Source organism: Fusarium keratoplasticum, chromosome 9, assembly GCF_025433545.1.
Source record: "Fusarium keratoplasticum isolate Fu6.1 chromosome 9, whole genome shotgun sequence".
In the NCBI taxonomy this organism is placed as follows: Eukaryota; Fungi; Ascomycota; class Sordariomycetes; order Hypocreales; family Nectriaceae; genus Fusarium; species Fusarium keratoplasticum.
Window position 1 is genome coordinate 438352 of NC_070537.1, and position 17152 is coordinate 455503.

A 17152-nucleotide genomic window follows, 5' to 3' on the forward strand; every position below is an offset into this window, starting at 1 on the left:
TAGAAGAGGAAAGGAGTTTGGGATTGGATATGACTGACATGAACTTTGGGTTGGCAAGGTTTTGGCGGTAGAGAACTGGGATGGATGGATAGTGTTTTTGTATCTATTTGCTTGGTCTTTTTCGAGTTGGCGCTTTGCCTTGCTTGGTAGTGGTTAGAGATCTGGTGCTATTGCTGCTATTGACTTGTCACGATGGCGCCAATTGCCCATTCTCAATTCATCCATCACCATGGTCTTCATGAATAATGATGTCTGACACGAGGAAGAGAATGCTATTTCATACGAATCTTGCCATTAATCGGTCACTACCATTTAAACGCCTATATCCCAGGCACTCTTAGATCGACGTTACTCAGCCTTGCATCTACAGACGCCCAACACGCCTGATATATCCCCATTTACCTTACCCTGTGGAACTCTTGTTCCACCCATTCCATGTCCATCCATGTCCTCGGATTTACCCATTAATCTCATCATGTATATCCCTCCTACAACGCCTCGATAGCCTTCAAAAGAACATCCACACCCCCTTCTCCCATCTCGCCCTTGTCGCCCAGCAACGACCCCACATCACTCAGAATGCCCAATGGGATGTAGCATCCCGTCTTTGCCTTGTCCAGGCTGTCCTTGAGTCGGCTGGTGTGCTCCCACTCCTTGGCAGCCACCTCAGCCCTATCAATGACTCTTGATGAGATGCCACACATCGCAGCGCAGTGCATACCGAAGCTGCCCTCGGCAACACCGTCCTCCAACTTGTACAGGAACGTGACACGTCGTTCCTCGTCATCAACATGAATCTGCATTCTTCGTGCTCGAATCTCGGGGTGATTCTCAAACTCAGTCGCCAGCGAGTGGTAGTGGGTGGCAAAGAAGCCGACACAGCCAATATGAGTAGCAACGTGGTGAAGAACAGCCTGGGCAACAGCAACACCATCATACGAACTGGTTCCACGGCCGAGTTCATCCAGAATGACCAACGAGCGAGGAGTGGCTTCGGAAAGGATCTTCTTTGTCTCGGACAACTCAACAAAGAAGGTTGACTGGGCAGCAAAAATATTGTCGTTGGCTCCAAGGCGCGACATGATTCGATCGACAGGTGTCAAGCGGGCAGACTTGGCTGGAACAAAGCACCCAATCTGGGCCATGATGACTGCAATGCAGGACTAGATATCATTAGTACCATATCGGAGCATCATCGAGAATGGAACTTACCATGCGAAGGACAGTAGACTTGCCAGCGGCGTTGGCACCTGTCAGCAGGTTGATGTTGGCTTGCTCGCCGCCGAGCTTGATGTCGTTGGGAATAAAGTCGTCTACCGTGTTCATCATGCAAGGGTGTCGAAGCTCCTGGAAGTCGACGGTGCTTCGTTCCTGGTCGACAAGCTGTGGGCGACAGCTGGGATGGCCGAGCGATGCTGAAGCCTTGGCCAAGCTGACCAGGCAGTCCAGCTGCGAGATGATCTTGATGGCCTGCAGCCAAGTCTCGTAGTCGACATCGAACTTCTTGAAGAACCTAGAGGCGACGTCGCGTACAAGTTGCGAGTGTGTCTCCTCAGCTTCTTGCAGCTCCCGGACGAGCTGGGACAGCTGGGGGAAGTAGTAGCGCTTGACGTCCTTGGTGGCCGACATTTGACGCCAGTTGGACGGAACCTTGACACTCTTTGGTGCCTCCAGCTGGTAGATCTCCTTGCCAACGTCCCTGTAGTTGAGGAGCTTACACTTAAACTCCTTCTTCTTTTCAGCGAGCAGCTCGTCCAGCTGCTGCTTGATCTCTTCAATCCGATCCGCACTCTCGTCAAAGTCTTCCTCGATACCACGCTCGGGAATGAGAAGCTTGTCATCGCGAGCCTTGCGACGGTCAAATGCCGTCCTCCAGAAGCTGAGGGGCTCCTCAAGGTTCGGCATTGAAGAGATGAGGCGGTCAACAAGGCCATTGCCGCCCTTGAAAGCTCCAAGAAGGCTCATGGTGTACTCTATCTGCTCAAAGCCTTCCAGAACTTTCACAAAATCCTCGGGTTTGCACGCGCCGGCGTGGATTCGTGAGATGAGTCGCTCCAAGTCAGGCATCTTGACGAGCTGCGAAGCAAAATCTTCACGAACACCCTGGTCGGCGTTCAGCATCTCGACGGCATCCAGACGCTCGTTGATCCGGTCGATATTGCAGAGAGGGTGGGCAACCCACGATCGGAAGAGGCGCTTTCCAAAGGGTGTGATGCACTTGTTAAGCAGGCTGAACAAGGTACCTTCGGCGCCACCATTGACCGAGTTGGAAAACACTTCCAGGTTGATGAGCGTCTGTCCATCAAGGACCAGAGTTCCGTTCTTCTGGATTGGGTTGTAACGCTCAAAGTTGCCCTGCGAGAGCAGAGGTCTCTCCAGCTTGAGAAAGCGCAAATACGAGACCAGTGCTCCGACGGCTGACATGACAATGTCATCGTCTCGGAACTGTTGGAGAGCCTCGGGCCAAACCTCATCATCAATGTCTTCAACCTTGAAGTACTTTCCGCAACCAAGCTCGCGACGGGTCGTGTCTGCATCCCAGAACTCGGTGTCAGGCTTGAGGTGTGTCCAGATGGTTGTCGGGCTGGTGTTGTTCTTGAGGATACGCAGTGCCTTGGTTGAGAGTTTCGACTTTTCCAGAAGAAGCTCTCGAGGACCAGTTTGAGCGATCAGAGTCTCAAACTTGGTGAGATCAACATCGTCCACAAAGCTGGACAGGTAGAATCGACCAGTAGCAGTGTCGGCAAAGGCGATGCCAAAGGCAGGGAGGTCGTCCACCACGGATTCCTTGATGGCCACGCAGTATGAAGCCATGTCGTCTTGCAGCATGCCGCCATCGACGAGGGTTCCAGCAGTCAAGACACAGGCCAATTCACGGGTGATGACCTTGTCTGCCTTCTTGCCGCTCTTGTCTTGCCGTTCACGCATCTCCTTGCCCAGGTTGGTCTCCATCTGATCGACACGAGCCACCTTGTACTGTTTGGCGATGAACTGGTTGACCCAGTAGTCGAGGGAGCTCTCTGGAACTCCGACCATGCGCATGTTAACGCGATCCGTCATCTTAAAGTCAAACTCCTGATGTCCCACAGTTGCATCATTCTCGTAGAGTTCGTAAAACTTGCCCTTCTTGAAAAAGACAATGGTATCCCACAGGTTCTGCTTGATCTCCCAGTACTGGGTCTCGAAAGGCGAAAACTTCTTCCAAGCAGCGGGGGGGATATAAATGGTTCTCTTGTCGTACTCTGGGTTGTCGGGCGCGCGCTTCTCCTTGTCCATGATCTTAGCAAGCCAAGGATATCGCTGCTCGGGCTCCTTGACGTAGGCCTTCTCCTTGTACTTGGGATCCTTTGCGGCCCGCTCTGCTGGCTTCATAACGGGGTGCTTCTCGGATGATTTGGGGTCGTAGTTCCATTGAGACGCTGTTGAGCCTTCTGGGATATCTTCCATCATCTCGTCATCCTCAAGGATACTATCCTTGATATCGATATCGGGTGCGGGGACGGGCGACGACATGTTAGATCGTTTGCGTGGAGCAGCTGGCTTCGAGGATCGCTTCCGCTTCTTGGGTCGAGATACATCTTCATCTGAGTCGGATGCGATAAAGTCATCCATGGTGTCTATGGTGGTGAGTCTTGTGTCGAAAGGCGACTGAGAGTAGCGCATACCGGTATCCTCTGCTTGCTCAGCATCTTCCTCATCGTAGTCATCTTCATCCTTGACGGATGGGCGTGCTCTTGATCGCCTGCGGGCACTGGAAGCGCCAAACGTGAAGGGCTCGTCATCGGAGGACTCGGCGTAGCTAACGACCTTTTTGACCTGGGTGGGTCAGCGGAGAGGAGAGGAAAGAAGGGACGAGAGATAGTACCTTGCGAGTAGGGCTGCTTGGGAGAGCGTCGTTGTTCATTGCGGACTTGGGTTTCTTGTCTGTTCAGCAGCTGTGGTGGCGATGATGGGGATGTTGGCGTACCTTGACTGTTGACTCGTTCTCTTGCGAACTCGGGGGCTCGATAGCGTCACTGCTAGGGACGGGAGTCGACAGCTTGGTAGAGGTCTTGGGAGTTGACTTGGGAGTCGGCTTGGGGAGAGAGTTGGCCTTTGTGGTTTCTCGGAGGCACAACGATTGCTTGTTGGCGGGAGTGTTCTTGCTGAGGGGCGATGATGCCGGGGCGGGGCTCGAGGGCGGAGCTTTTTGGAAGAAGGAGACAATGGAACGCTGCTTGGCCGAGGAGGAGGGTGCAGCTGGCTTGGTCGCCCTGGAGGGCGTTTTGGCCGTCGTTGGAGCCATGGTGAACGGACGAGCAGCACCTAGGAACGAGGGATCGTGAATATTGCAGCTGGTGTCCGCAGCCGTGAATCACGGGACGACGTTGCAGATCAAAACAGGATGAACTTGGAACTGTCGAGGACACACAATTGGTACCAACGACAGGAGAAACAAGAGTTGGTGATGGTTAAAGATGGGAGATCACAGACTCGACATGGTTGATCCTTTATCGCCTGCCCTGGCGAAATGGAGATTGGCAGTCGCGTCCCAAGCGCGTGCGGGCGCGTCCCGTCAGGCAAGTTCTCGCGTAAAGCACCCCTGGCACCTGCGTCTGGTGCTGGGGAAACAACGCTACTGCCGACATGGACCCACTTTTCGGCACTTCAAGATCATTTCCCCGTGACGCGCTGTAACATCACCCAAGGCATCCATCATGGGTCCATTATCTTCACCTTCATTGTAAGAATTTCGTGAACCGGTGATTCAGTGAGATGCCGATTACCGTGTTGCAAATTTCGCCGTGACAGATAATTCCGGCCTGTGAGGAATTCAGTATTCCCGATCACTTATACCTGATTGGCCCAGCAATTCCGTCTTCTTCAGGTGGAACTCGTACCCAGTCGTCCTCATCCTTGTCCTCGCCCGGAACGTTCGGTGAGCCTTAAAAGTTCTTTCAACTTCGGCAACAACTTGAATTTGACATAATGGGTCTCACCTTCTGATAAGATTGTCCCGATCGCCGTCATGTCCTCCTTTGGGCCCCCCACACTCAAACTTATCGGCCACCAGGTGCACCGCTTGCGGGGGGCTGAGACAGGGTTGCTGTACCTTGTTGGCGAGGCTGTCCTCTGGTGAGATGGTTACCGTGCCGCCGATGTTTCCCCCTCGCTCTTTTCCCTGTGAGGGTTCGGCGAAGACTTTGTCCTTCCTTTGCCTTTCTTGTTTGCCTCGATGGTCCTTATTGCCGCGTCGGGTGCCGTGAGAAAGGAGACGGAGCGTCTGTTCGTCCAGGTTTTTGGTCAAGGTTGTCCCGGAATGAAACCCTGGGACATTTCTCTTCTCATCAGAATCCCGCAGCTGCGCCTCTTGGCCGAGATCGCGCTCCTCGAGATCCTACCAGACAGTGCGTCTTCGCGATTTTGGTAGTCTTCTTGGCAGTCTTGTTCCTCCTCGCTGTCTCCGAATGGCATCCTCCCTGCCACCGGGAATCTCGATTCGAAGTCGCGCCTTCACTAGTAGATGGATAGAGGGCTCGCTAGAGAGTTCATTCATATCTCCAAACAACATGTTCTCATCTTCGATCTTCTGGCTCAGTTAACCCATCAAGGGCCGGGCTTCAACTATAACAAAGAACACATTGCCAACACATCATAGCATCATATCCCAATGCTAACACAGTAACCTTTTTTTAACCTTCTACTGCAGGCAGTAGAAGATTCTCATCTTCTTTAGAACTATGGCTGCTGCTGTCCGACTGCTCCTCGTCATCACGAGCAGTCTGTGGCATGGTTGCCCTCAGACTCAGCAACCTTGATTCCTCTCGGGTGAACGATGGCAGCCCGCAGGCCGCTATAGCACGCCTGCTCGACGGATTCAATCCGAGAGCACCTAAGATCAAAGTAGTTTGAGATCGCCTACATGATGTCAGTAGTATAGCTAGTGGCCGATTCAAAGGAACCCTCAATCTGAGAACTTGCCTGCAGAAATATCAGCATGCCGTATGGGAAAAAAAAACGAGTTGGCATCGGGATGCTGTCGCATCCCTTGGGAAATGAGACTCTGGATCTGGAGAGATACCAAGGTCCTCCGAACGAACAAGCTTATCCACGTCTTTCCAGAGGATGTCCACGCCCTCGAAGCTGACCTTGCGATATTATTGATACCATTCATCAACATGCTTGGCCATTCGCAACCAAAGACTCATCGAGCCCCTATATCCCTCAAGCATATGGGATACTCAGACTTGCGAAGAATCATCAATGCCAAGGGACTCCTTGAGAACACCGAGATCGATATCAAGTCACCAAAGCTCGCAGCAGTCCTTCGAGACATATTCAACGGTATCAAGGCGTTGATGTTGGGGAAGTCGGCCGAGCCGCCTGTAGGCAAGAACACGCGGCTATGCATACACAGTCGAGGTCTTGTTTCAATAACCAAGGCCTTACCGATGTAAATCTCACTAGACACCCTATTACTAGCCTGGGATGAAATGGAGCAACCGCATGGAGGACATCGACGATGCATTCATGAGTGAGTAGGGGATCCGGATCTTGGCTAGGCACTACCTCCCCAAGCCGACGCTTGCTAACACAATACGTCAGGCTGTCTTCACTTTCAATTCGAGTACAAGGACCTTGAATCGTCCACCATGGCCAGCATATGGAAGAACTTCCTTGGAAAAGGACTCTCGAGCCCCAGCGGGCGTAACAACCAGACCGATCTTGAGCAACTGACCAAGGAGTACACACCAAGTGGACGGGAGGGGAGTAGTCTCCTATTAAGTTTGGGCCTTTTAATCGAAGCCATGTTGACAGACGTTGTTGGATTGGAATCAAAAATGCCGCGTCCTGCGAGAAAGCGCTCAGTTGAGCTCGAAGCCAGCAGTTGTCTCTCAAACTCGTAAGAGATGCCATCGAAAAGCTTGACTACGCAATGGAGGCAAGACGTACCGAATCTTGATCTAGCATCAAAAGGAAGTCGCGGAGGTATTGGTGCTGGTGGGTAGGATCAGAACAGGGGAAAGGGTGAGGAGGAGGAGGAGGAGGAGGAGGAGGAGGAGGAGGAGGAGGGCAACGCCGATGAGGTAGTGGTAGATAGCTAGGAATACGAGGTTTTTCACCAATCAATATCGCTTACGATGAGTGAAGCTCACAAAGTACTCGTTGATCTCTTGTTGAGTCATCTCCTAGCGACACATGAGGAGTGCCACAAAGTACAAAGCCTCCAAGGGGACGGGCAGGCAGGGTCGTCAAGTGCACCCCTGAGAGTTGAATCCCTCAATCAGCAACTATCCCGGTCATATCATTGTTGGATCAAGTCAAGCCACTAGAACATCCCAAGAGGTCAATTTCTAATAGTAACTTGTTGTCATCTATTCCGAGGCTCCGGCATCGAGACCAAGGTGAGGTCAGGGGAGGTGGTGTAAGTCGAGGCCGACCCGCTTTTCCCAACGTCTTATACCAACGTCATGCCTTGGTTCTCTTGCTTAAAACAACTTTCTACCGTCTACTAAATGAATTTTTGACCAATTTTGAGACATTTCATGTCCAAATTATCGAATGGCGACCCCGAATCATAGAAGGAAGCCATTATGACGTTCTGGTCGGGTTCAGGCAGACGCCCACCCTGTCAGACCCTCATATCATTGGCTGGCTCGAGGCTGGCCCAGCCAACATGACTGTGGCCTGAGGACGCTAGTTCCCATCGAGCACTCCCTGATATAAATTGCTCCTCCTCCTCCATCCTTCTCCCCTCCTTTTCTTCTCCTTCTTCTTTTCTTTCATCACATACATCTCACCATCGAGTGACATCACCTCAACCCCTTATCAAGACTGTACATACTCTTACATATACATCATGGTTTCTTCAGGCAGTGTCTTCTCTGCTACTCTACAGGAGATCACCAACACCAAGCTCGACGAGCTCTCCAAGAGACGTTCCCGCTTTGAGGAGGCAAAGGCTTCCATTCTTGCCTCTATCCAGGTCGAGGATGATGCCGTCAAGCGTGTCATCACCTTGAGTGATGGCGTGAAGAAGTGCTTCGACATCAAGCTCGACAAGGCTGGCAAGGTCATAACCGAGCAGACGGGGCACGAAGCACTAGAGATTGAGCTCAAGAATCTCGATCGCTTCCTCGACCAGGCGAAATGTGACCCGTCAATCTCCTCAAAGATGTTGGATGCCTGGCAGCAGTCCCTCATTCGTCACTTGAACATGCAGTCCCTTCAATTCCAGTACGCTGCTTTGTACGCACAGCTTGTCACTGAGTGGCTGTCGGGTGATGAAGAAGAGGAGGGTGCTGCTGGTGATGACGTTGAGATGGGTGAACCCTTTGAGGATGTTGGTAGCGCCGCCAAATTGGAGTCTAGGATGAAATGGGAGGGCGTGGCGTTTGAGGCAGCTGATGTTGACGAGACTGCACTGAAGCAGTATCTGGATCACCTTTTTGGCGTTGACAACAAGCACAAAAAAGACGTTGCCAGTGCCTTGAAGAAACTCCGCAGGGCTGTATATGCGTTCGAGGCGAAGTTGTCGACTCCCAACCAGTTCGGCGTGCAGACCTTGGGATGGGTCATTAGAGGACTCCTATCGTCTGACCTTCTCTCCGACGAGAAGCGAGAGGTTCTCAGAGACTTCCAGGGCAATCACGTCATCCTCAAGGAGATCGCTGATGTCCTCGACATGCGCATCAGCGCCCTGGGTTCATGGAACTGGAGCTCTGACGCGGTTCCCCTCGAGATGAGACGAAAGATCAGCGGCATCTACAATGTTCACCTTCAGGAGGATCTCCTCAACGCCATCTTCCTCCAGTATATCGGTGTCAAGTGGAGTGTCTTCTTCAAAGATGCCTTTCAGGACTTTCGTCGCTGCGAGAATGCCTGGAAGTCTACGCGTGCCGATATTCCCAAGATCGACAAACGCAGACTCGGCTACTACCTCGGTCCGCTCTCTGATTCTCCATCGCTGCAGTCTGCCAGGACCAAGATTTACAACTCCAAGTTTTTCATGACTGGGCTCATGGACAACCAGCTCCAGGGAACGGATGTTGCAGAGGGTGAAGAGGAGGCAGAGTACGAGAGTTTTTCGGCTGTCAGTCTCAAGAGAAAGATGACTGCCAGGGCTACAACGGGAGCCAAGCGACACCGGCAGTTGGCGAGCAAAGCTTGTCGCAAGTCGGCGCCTTCGACTGGCGGAGTGCGGATGCCTTCAGACAGCGAGGACGACGATGATGATGATGACGATGACAGTTTCGATGATGATGAGGATGATGAGGACGATGACTCAGTGGGAGAGAGAAACCCAATGACTCTCAAGCAAGATCTGTTGCACCTACTGTCAACGGAGATCAACATCAACACGCAGCTCTACGGTGAACTGACGGCCTTTCACTCTGTCTTTGACAACTGGAACTCCCTCCTCCCGCACCAGACTGTGTACACCATCCTCAAGTACTTTGGCGTCTCTGAGAAGTGGCTTGGTTTCTTCAAGAGGTTCCTCGAAGCTCCTCTGAAGTTTGTCGATGACGAAGATGTGACTCCACGCCAGCGCCGACGAGGAGCACCGACTTCACATGTGCTCAGCGATGTCTTTGGAGAGACGGTTCTGTTCTGTCTGGACTTTGCTGTCAACCAGTCCACTTCTGGAAACAGACTCTGGAGGGTCAAGGACGACGTTTGGTTCTGGACCCACGATCACAAGTTGGCTGTCAAGACGTGGGAAGTCCTGGACGAGTTCAAAGCCATCACGGGTACAGAGATCAACCATGCAAAGAGCGGTACCATCCGTGTCGCCAAGAACCGCGACATGACGCTCGCCATCGACGAGTCCCTCCCCGAAGGCGAGATTCGCTGGGGCTTCCTCCGTCTATCGCCGCAGACGGGAAGGTTCGAGATTGACCAGAAGATGGTGGACGCCCACATTGATGAGCTTCACAAGCAGCTTCATGACAAGCGCAAGAGCATTCTCGCCTTCATTCAGACTTGGAACTCGTACGCTGCGACATTCTTCACGTCCAACTTTGGCAAGGCGGCAAATTGCTTTGGTCGAGAGCACGTGGACAACATGCTCTCTACCCATGAGCGGATTCAGAGACAAGTCTTTTCCAAGCTGTCGGGAGACGGCGAGGAAAAGGTGTCCAGTGTTGCTGAGTATCTGAAGAGGGAGATGAGCCGACGCTTTGGCATCGAGAACATCCCTAACGGGTTCCTCTACTTCCCTGTCGACCTCGGAGGTCTCGACCTACAGTCTCCTTTCGTTTCGCTACTTCAGATCCGCGAGCAGGTGTACAAGTCTCCCCTGGACCCCGTCATCGCCTTTGAAGAAGCAGAAATCGAGTCGTACAAACGTGCCGAAAAAGCCTTCCTCAACGGAAGCATCAACAACGAACGCTACTCCCTCGATGACCCAGACTGGAAGCCCAAGTCAGAACACGACCAAGAAAACTTCATGCCATTCGAAGAGTACATCCGCTACAGAGAAGATTTCGAGTTCAACCATTACCGCAGGAGCAAGAAGCTGCGCAGCGTGTTCCGTCGGCTGATGACGCGTCCCCAGGAGAAGAGCATCGACAAGGACGATGGAAAGGTGTGCTTGGCTCTTGATAATGTAAGCGGCATGTCCAAGATTCGCAGCTGGCACAGTATGGAGCCGTATTGGAGGTGGGTGGCCATGGTGTACGGGCCAGAGATTGTTGACCGCTTTGGGGAGTTGAATATTGTTGATTCGGGGCTTTTGCCGATGGGCATGGTCAGTGTGTTCAGGAACAAACGTGTCAAGTGGTAGACACTTTGTCTAACGCCTGATCAATCATGGTGTTGATACTTTTGGACGTTCTTTTAGCTTGGATCTGTCGTTCATATTTACGCAAGGGCTGGTTCTATCACGGATTTTCTTTCATAGTTTCTATCAGATTGTGCAATAAATTGAAATATTTATACATGCCCATGCCGCCTCAAGCAGCACCCTCCTCTTACCACCCCCTCTTCAACTTGAGAACCAATTATCAAGATGCACCGCTCTTAACAGTATCCTCAACATCGGTCAAGACGCTTAGCATCGGCCACGGACATCTTTAGGGTCAGCGTAGCAGGTTCCAACGCCATCAGCGCACTGGAAGCCGCTCTGGGCAATCTTCTTGCAGGCGGCCTCCCACTCCTTGCCGGCGATCTTGTCCTCGGCGGTGATCTGAGTGCATCGTCCAGAGGGAGTGTTGTAGGAGGCACCACCCCACTAAAGGCACGTTAGCTAGATTCTGTATGAGTGAAAGATGTTGACGTACCTCGTACTTGGAGTCGTTGTAGTCAGAGCAAGCGTTGGTGGTGATGCGCCAGTTGTAGCTGTCGCCGTTGTGGCAGGTGCACGAGTCGTGCAGGTCGGCCGCACTACAGCAGTCAGTGTTTGGTTCTTGTAAGTGATGGAGTGTTGCTTACGCCAGAGTAAGGAAGAGGAAAACGCTAAGAGTCTTGGCCAGCATCTTGAATGAAGAGTATCTTGTGTTGATGAACTGAGAGCGAAGGATGATAGTCTAAACGAGTGACTGATAACGAATGAATGAATGAATGAGAGTTGGTAGTTGTAAGCACAAGATTAATGAGTGTCTTGGAGAGTTAACTCAACGAGCAGAAGACGAAGACCTTATATCACTCCAAATGCCTCCTTCTCTTTTCTCTCATCACTATCAGTCCTATAATACAAGCTATTAACGCCAAGACCACCCCAATCTTGAACTTGCTAAGCCCACGCGCCTGAAACACCATGATGACGCACGCATCAACGAAGTCTAGATGAATACGAACCTCTGAAACTAGACAATCGACGAATACAGCAACGGACTTTAACGGACTTTTCCGAGACCGTCACATTATCCTCCAATCTGGAAACTCGCATCCCACATTCACATTAATCATCTGATCTTAGCCCTGACGGCGATTCCGGTGATAGCCATCGTCGCATAAACCCGTTCGCAGGGGTCTAAACTTTAAATCGACCCTTTGAACCATCGCATCCTTGTCGATTTGAAACCCGGAGAAGTTTTGTCCGTGTGGGACAGAGCATCTAGGTGACGGAATGCAGAAAGATGAGTGGTCGCCTTGCTGGGCAGAGTGTTACAAGACGTTGACATTCTAAATGGGGTTCCGTCATCCCTTTCATCCCCGAACTGCTACCGGAACTCTATCTTTGAGTTTGCATGGGAGGGTTTGCATGCGGCGGTGACTATCAACGGGGAGGCCGATGCCTCCGACAAATTGGTGGCTTAGATGTCTATTGTTGGACATGATCGTGGTGTCGTGGATGATAAAAGGAACTGGGACACCGGCGTCTGAAGTTGAGTTGACACAACGCTCACAACCCACTCACACTCTTTAAGCTTCGTTCTTTTACTACGCTCGTTGACGTGCAATTCATACACATTCACTCTTTGATCAGAGACTTTGTCTTCAAGTTACATTCTTTACTTTACCCAAACAAACCATCAAGATGCTTCCCTCTGTTGCTATCACCCTTCTCGGCCTCCTCTCGGCCTCCAACGCCGCTGCCACCAAGCGAAGCCTCTCTCCTGATGAGGTCATCGTCCTCGGCCACGATGGCTCCTCGCAGGTCATGAAGGCTGCCGAGTTTAACGCTCTCGAGAACAAGCCTGTCGCCCCCGCTCCCGTCAAGGGCTCCTCCAAGCTCCGCCGCCGTGGCTGCGAGAAGTCCAGCGAGGTTCAGGTCACTTCCGACAAGGAGTTCCTCAACTGGGACATTGCCATCTCGCCCGTGGTCAGCAGCACTGGCGGCAAAGCCTCCGTTACTGTGTCTTCCGGCTACTCCCTGTCCAACTCCATCTCTGTTGGCTCGTCCTTCTCCGTCAGCGCCCTCGAGGGCATCCTCGGAATGTCGCTTTCCGTCGACTACTCCGAGAGCTGGAGCACCAGCCAGGACCAGTCTCTCACCTTTGAGGTCCCCGCTGGCCAGCACGGTGTCATCGTCAGCCAGCCTTACGTTCGCCGTGTTGAGGGCAACTACCTCGACGGCTGCACCGACGACTGGAAGAAGACTGGCTTTGTCTCTGATACCTATGAGAGCCAGAGCTACGGCAACCTCCAGTGGGTCAAGGGCCTCATCCGACTTTGCAACAGCACTGAGTACCCTATCCCCTACTGCAACGGTGAGGGTAGCCACAAGTAAGCGGCTGCACAGGTCTTTTGCGAGTAACGTTACGGGTTGGATAGTTGGGGTTTGAATTATGCAGAGTTGTGCAGGAGGAATCTTAATACTAGATGTATTATACAGTGTGCAGTTGAATAGAGGTGGACTTGCGATTTTCGTTTTGTGGGTTACAATGGCATGAACATTCAATAACGGAATTAGAACGGTTCCACAGAAACAAAAGGATTTATTCCATATTTCCCGTTCCTTGCAGTGCTTAAAAAGAGACACTATATTTGTGCAACGTGATCCTAAGAGGTTTCCTCGGTCAAGTCCCAGTATCTCACCGCCTTGATATCCCAGCTCGAGAGACGTGCAAGGGGCAGACAAGTTAATAGGTCCGACAGGCACACCCAAGGCAAAAATAGAAGACCGGTGCTTTGAAATCGGAATAAGGACTTCAAAGGGGCAAAAATAACAGCTTTTGCGTCATCCGGAATTCGAATCCGAGCCTCAACTTCTCTCTAATGGAAGAGTTGAATCCTAACCCCTAGACCAATGACGCTGCTTGTTAGGCAGATGACTGTGTGATTACCACGCCAAGGAATAGTGATTCATAAAGAGAAAAGGCGACAAAAGGTAAGAGGGAGGTTATTATTAGCGGTTTAAGGTAGAAAATAATACACCACCCAGTCAAGAAAAACCACCTACCCTATTTCAAGCTTAGAAACTTAGCAGCTCAGTTCTCAGCCTGATCTTCTCCCTGCTAACCTATACATTTACGGGTTGCCTATATATTGGATCTCGGGTTGTTCAACTCATCAATTACTACCGTACATGGTGCAGGGTATTCATAGTCTACCCACGAGTCTACAAGCTGTCTGGGCGACCACAACAGATAGCTCAGAGAGTCCAGGCGTTACCTCAGCTGCACTGTTACAAGGGGCTCAGAAGGCACATGCACACACGTTGTAGTATGATTTGCTGTCGGCTTTGCCCTGGACTACCTGCCCTGGACCAAGCAGCAATTTCTCCACAACCGGGGTTTCCTTGAGACCAGGGGGTTATTTAGATCAATGGTGCAAATGCTATCCTGTATTTAGGCAATCTAAGCGAGCAAAATTATGCCCAGGCCATCTGTGGTTAGCAGCTATGAGAAGGGCTCGTGCCCTTTGTGACACCATCCGTGTTGGTCAGGGCGCCCTCGTCAATCGCCCCATCAACATCGCCCTTGCAAATCGTGGGGTTGTTAGCATCATACTTGGCATGGAATGCTTCAATGACCTTGAGTACTAGCGACTCCCCTTGCCCATTGTCGACTTTGACCTAGGCGTAGTTGCTAATGGGCTGGCTGCTAGGCCACGGCGTACAGTCCAGCTGCGTTATCGTAAACCTTACCAGAGAACTTAAAGAACGGATTGTTGCAGCGCACCCAGTTTTCTAGGTTTTTTTCTCTCTTTTTTTCTTTTTGGCCAGTCCAGCAAGGGACCTTCGGCGACGTATCGAAACTATTCACCGCTAAAAATCTATATCAGCTCGAGCATCTAAAGTTCATCACTGTCACTTGACAAGCTTGAGTTTTTGGGAAATCAAGATGCATATAGGGGCTCGCGTTTGAGTTCCTACCCAGTGAAGCACACCGGGCTTGGGCGGTGGTGGTGAGATCATAGCAGTTGGTTCTCTTCCAACGACCATGGTGATGATCCGAAGATCTCATAACTAGCTTACGTGGATGACAGGTTCATCCCAAGTGCTATTGCCATCCATGCAAGTGTCTGCACTCTGTAGATTAGATTTGTAGCAAGACCGCTGGGAACCTTGTCCGGCTGGTAGCTAATTAATGATGTTCCAATTTTGAAGCTTCCACAAGGCCAAACTAAAGTTGAACAGTCAAGAAATGACTATCTGATGCCCAACGGCAGTATCATGCTCTCCTTTCGAGACGCTGAAGCTCGAACGACGCTGAGATCCGAATTTACGAATACAAGTTCGTACGAGCATCCGTACTTGGAGCATCCTTAGGTGACTATCTGCTTCATTTAGGACGGCCGGTAGGAAATGACCAGCGAGAGCAGATCTGATGCCGTTGCAAGCGGAGCCATGGGCATTATAGCCCAGCCCAGGGATAAGCCCAAGCTCTAGATCACGTACATTTCTTCCGTTGAAATGTGAAGAATACTGGTATTAATTATTATGGAATCGTGAAACGAGGTTGTTACTCGTAGGTGTTGTTCTGTATGGGAGGATGAGATCGGTGCAGCGTCAGCTTAGGGTGTGCCTGGCGTACTAGCCATGATGAATCAAGTCCACTAGTTCGCAGACGACTCGGTCTTCTTCTGTAGTTCCAACAGCTCTCTCCCTCGTCTCACGATTCGAGCGTTGAGCAGCAGCGGCTCTTCTCCCTGGCCATCAAGTGCAAGATACATCATGAAAGCGCCCAACTCTTCAATGTGGACGGACCAATTCTCACCCATAACTCTCCCCGTAGATGTCACAATACCGAGAAATCCGCTGCCAAACATGGTCTTGGGTACTACACCTCCGGGCTTGAGAACAAAAGCCTTCCATACATCGGGATGGGTCTTGGCAAGTTCAAGAGTTTTGGTTTCAAGCTGTCCCTGAACTGTTGTTAGATGAGGCAAAGTAATTATGGATTTGGTTGTACCTTGATCTTTCGCGGCTCATTTCCCCACCATAGTTTTGTGTCTTGGTCTTGACGGACAAACTTGCCACTCAGTTGTACGTAGTTAAACTGACGACCGGTGGGCTTCAATACTCGCACCATGGCTTCTTGGAACGCAAATGGGTACTCCAAGTCGGCTTTAACATCACCGCGATATGATCCCATGGCCCTGTAGTGTGTTAGTGGACATGCCCCTCAGGCGATCCATGACGACATACCAAATCATGCCAACGGCGTCCGCGTGGGCAAGCAATAGGTCTTCCGGCCATTTTGAAAAATCCTTGACTATCACGGATTTGAGTTTTGGGTTATTTGATACGTCGGAGGGAAGTTCTCGGCGAACAAAAGCGACGACACTCGAAACCTGAGGGTTGGCGAGGCATTGAAGCAGGGCTTCGCCTCCAATCATGCCACTGGCGCCGACAATTAGGACCTTCATGGTGAACAATTGAACAGTGATGGATCTGAAGTGAATGAGGTAATAATTCAAGACCAAGGTATGTATTTATATCTGATTAGCACTGGTCGCCAAGAATCAGGAGATAACTGAAAGTGCGGAGTTTTGAGGAGTTGCTGGCGGACTTTTAAACAACTCCACTGTCCCGGGCGGGAAGGCGATCACCCAGAGTAAGCCATAGTAAGCCATCGCAAGCCACCGAGGTCATGATCGGCGATATCGCCTCTACAGCACAGCGATTTTCACTGAATATATTGCCACATATGAACTTGAAACAAAGGATTTCGGAGATAGGCGTTGTTCACAAAAATCCTTTGGCAGTGGTGTCCTGTAGATGATGACCATTGCCATTAACTGATATTGGCATGTATGAATGGTTGTTGCTCCTGCTTGGACTAGACAACCTTCATGTTAGCGCCTTTCCGTTTCCCAATCATCCCTCCAAAGGGCAACTAGATTAACAGAGGAAAACTTGAAGAGGATAGTTGTAAATTCGATCTTAGCAACTTGAAGGACTTGGAGGCTCTCGGAATGGGGGTGCCTCAGGCGGGTACCCCCAGTCGCAGTCCCACACGTCCACTTGGCCAATGATCACCATGATCGTCCACTTGGTCATCCCCACCCACAAAGCTTGGAACCACATCAACACTTGCCAGTCAACTTTGCAATCTCAATAACTTTTCCCAGCATCCAAACAATCCCATTGCACCTACATATATAAACCTCAATTTGAGCAGCCGTAATCGCCAGTGGCGTAACGGGTTAACCGTTCGTCCCGTGCTGTTGGGGGACACCAAACTCAAGGCGCTAGGGAACTGCGGGGCCCTAGGCTTGTGGTGAGCCCATCTAATCCGTTGGGCTGCTGTTTGAACCCCCAGCATTCTTTCTTTGTTTCTTT

General features: G+C 51.2%; 5 protein-coding genes across 5 annotated transcripts; 2 read left to right on the top strand and 3 right to left on the bottom strand.

Moving 5' to 3' along the window:
- Positions 1-488: 488 nt before the first annotated feature.
- On the bottom strand, positions 489-4285 carry NCS57_01103000 (DNA mismatch repair protein; the record flags this gene model as incomplete). Its single annotated transcript, XM_053060752.1, has 4 exons — positions 489-1163; positions 1213-3816; positions 3866-3919; positions 3968-4285. 4 exons carry the CDS (start codon positions 4283-4285, stop codon positions 489-491), a joined length of 3651 nt encoding a protein of 1216 aa, XP_052909138.1.
- A 3555-nt stretch (positions 4286-7840) lies between these two features.
- Positions 7841-10765, top strand: NCS57_01103100 (uncharacterized protein; the record flags this gene model as incomplete). Its single annotated transcript, XM_053060753.1, has 1 exon — positions 7841-10765. One exon carries the CDS (start codon positions 7841-7843, stop codon positions 10763-10765), a length of 2925 nt encoding a protein of 974 aa, XP_052909139.1.
- A 267-nt stretch (positions 10766-11032) lies between these two features.
- NCS57_01103200 (uncharacterized protein) lies at positions 11033-11456 on the bottom strand (the record flags this gene model as incomplete). The annotated part of the gene is made up of 3 exons (XM_053060754.1): positions 11033-11212; positions 11262-11364; positions 11413-11456. The coding sequence occupies 3 exons, from the start codon at positions 11454-11456 to the stop codon at positions 11033-11035; spliced, it is 327 nt and encodes a 108-aa protein (XP_052909140.1).
- A 1004-nt stretch (positions 11457-12460) lies between these two features.
- Positions 12461-13153, top strand: NCS57_01103300 (uncharacterized protein; the record flags this gene model as incomplete). The annotated part of the gene is made up of 1 exon (XM_053060755.1): positions 12461-13153. One exon carries the CDS (start codon positions 12461-12463, stop codon positions 13151-13153), a length of 693 nt encoding a protein of 230 aa, XP_052909141.1.
- A 2270-nt stretch (positions 13154-15423) lies between these two features.
- Positions 15424-16236, bottom strand: NCS57_01103400 (uncharacterized protein; the record flags this gene model as incomplete). The annotated part of the gene is made up of 3 exons (XM_053060756.1): positions 15424-15732; positions 15780-15966; positions 16016-16236. The coding sequence occupies 3 exons, from the start codon at positions 16234-16236 to the stop codon at positions 15424-15426; spliced, it is 717 nt and encodes a 238-aa protein (XP_052909142.1).
- Between the last annotated feature and the right edge of the window lie 916 nt (positions 16237-17152).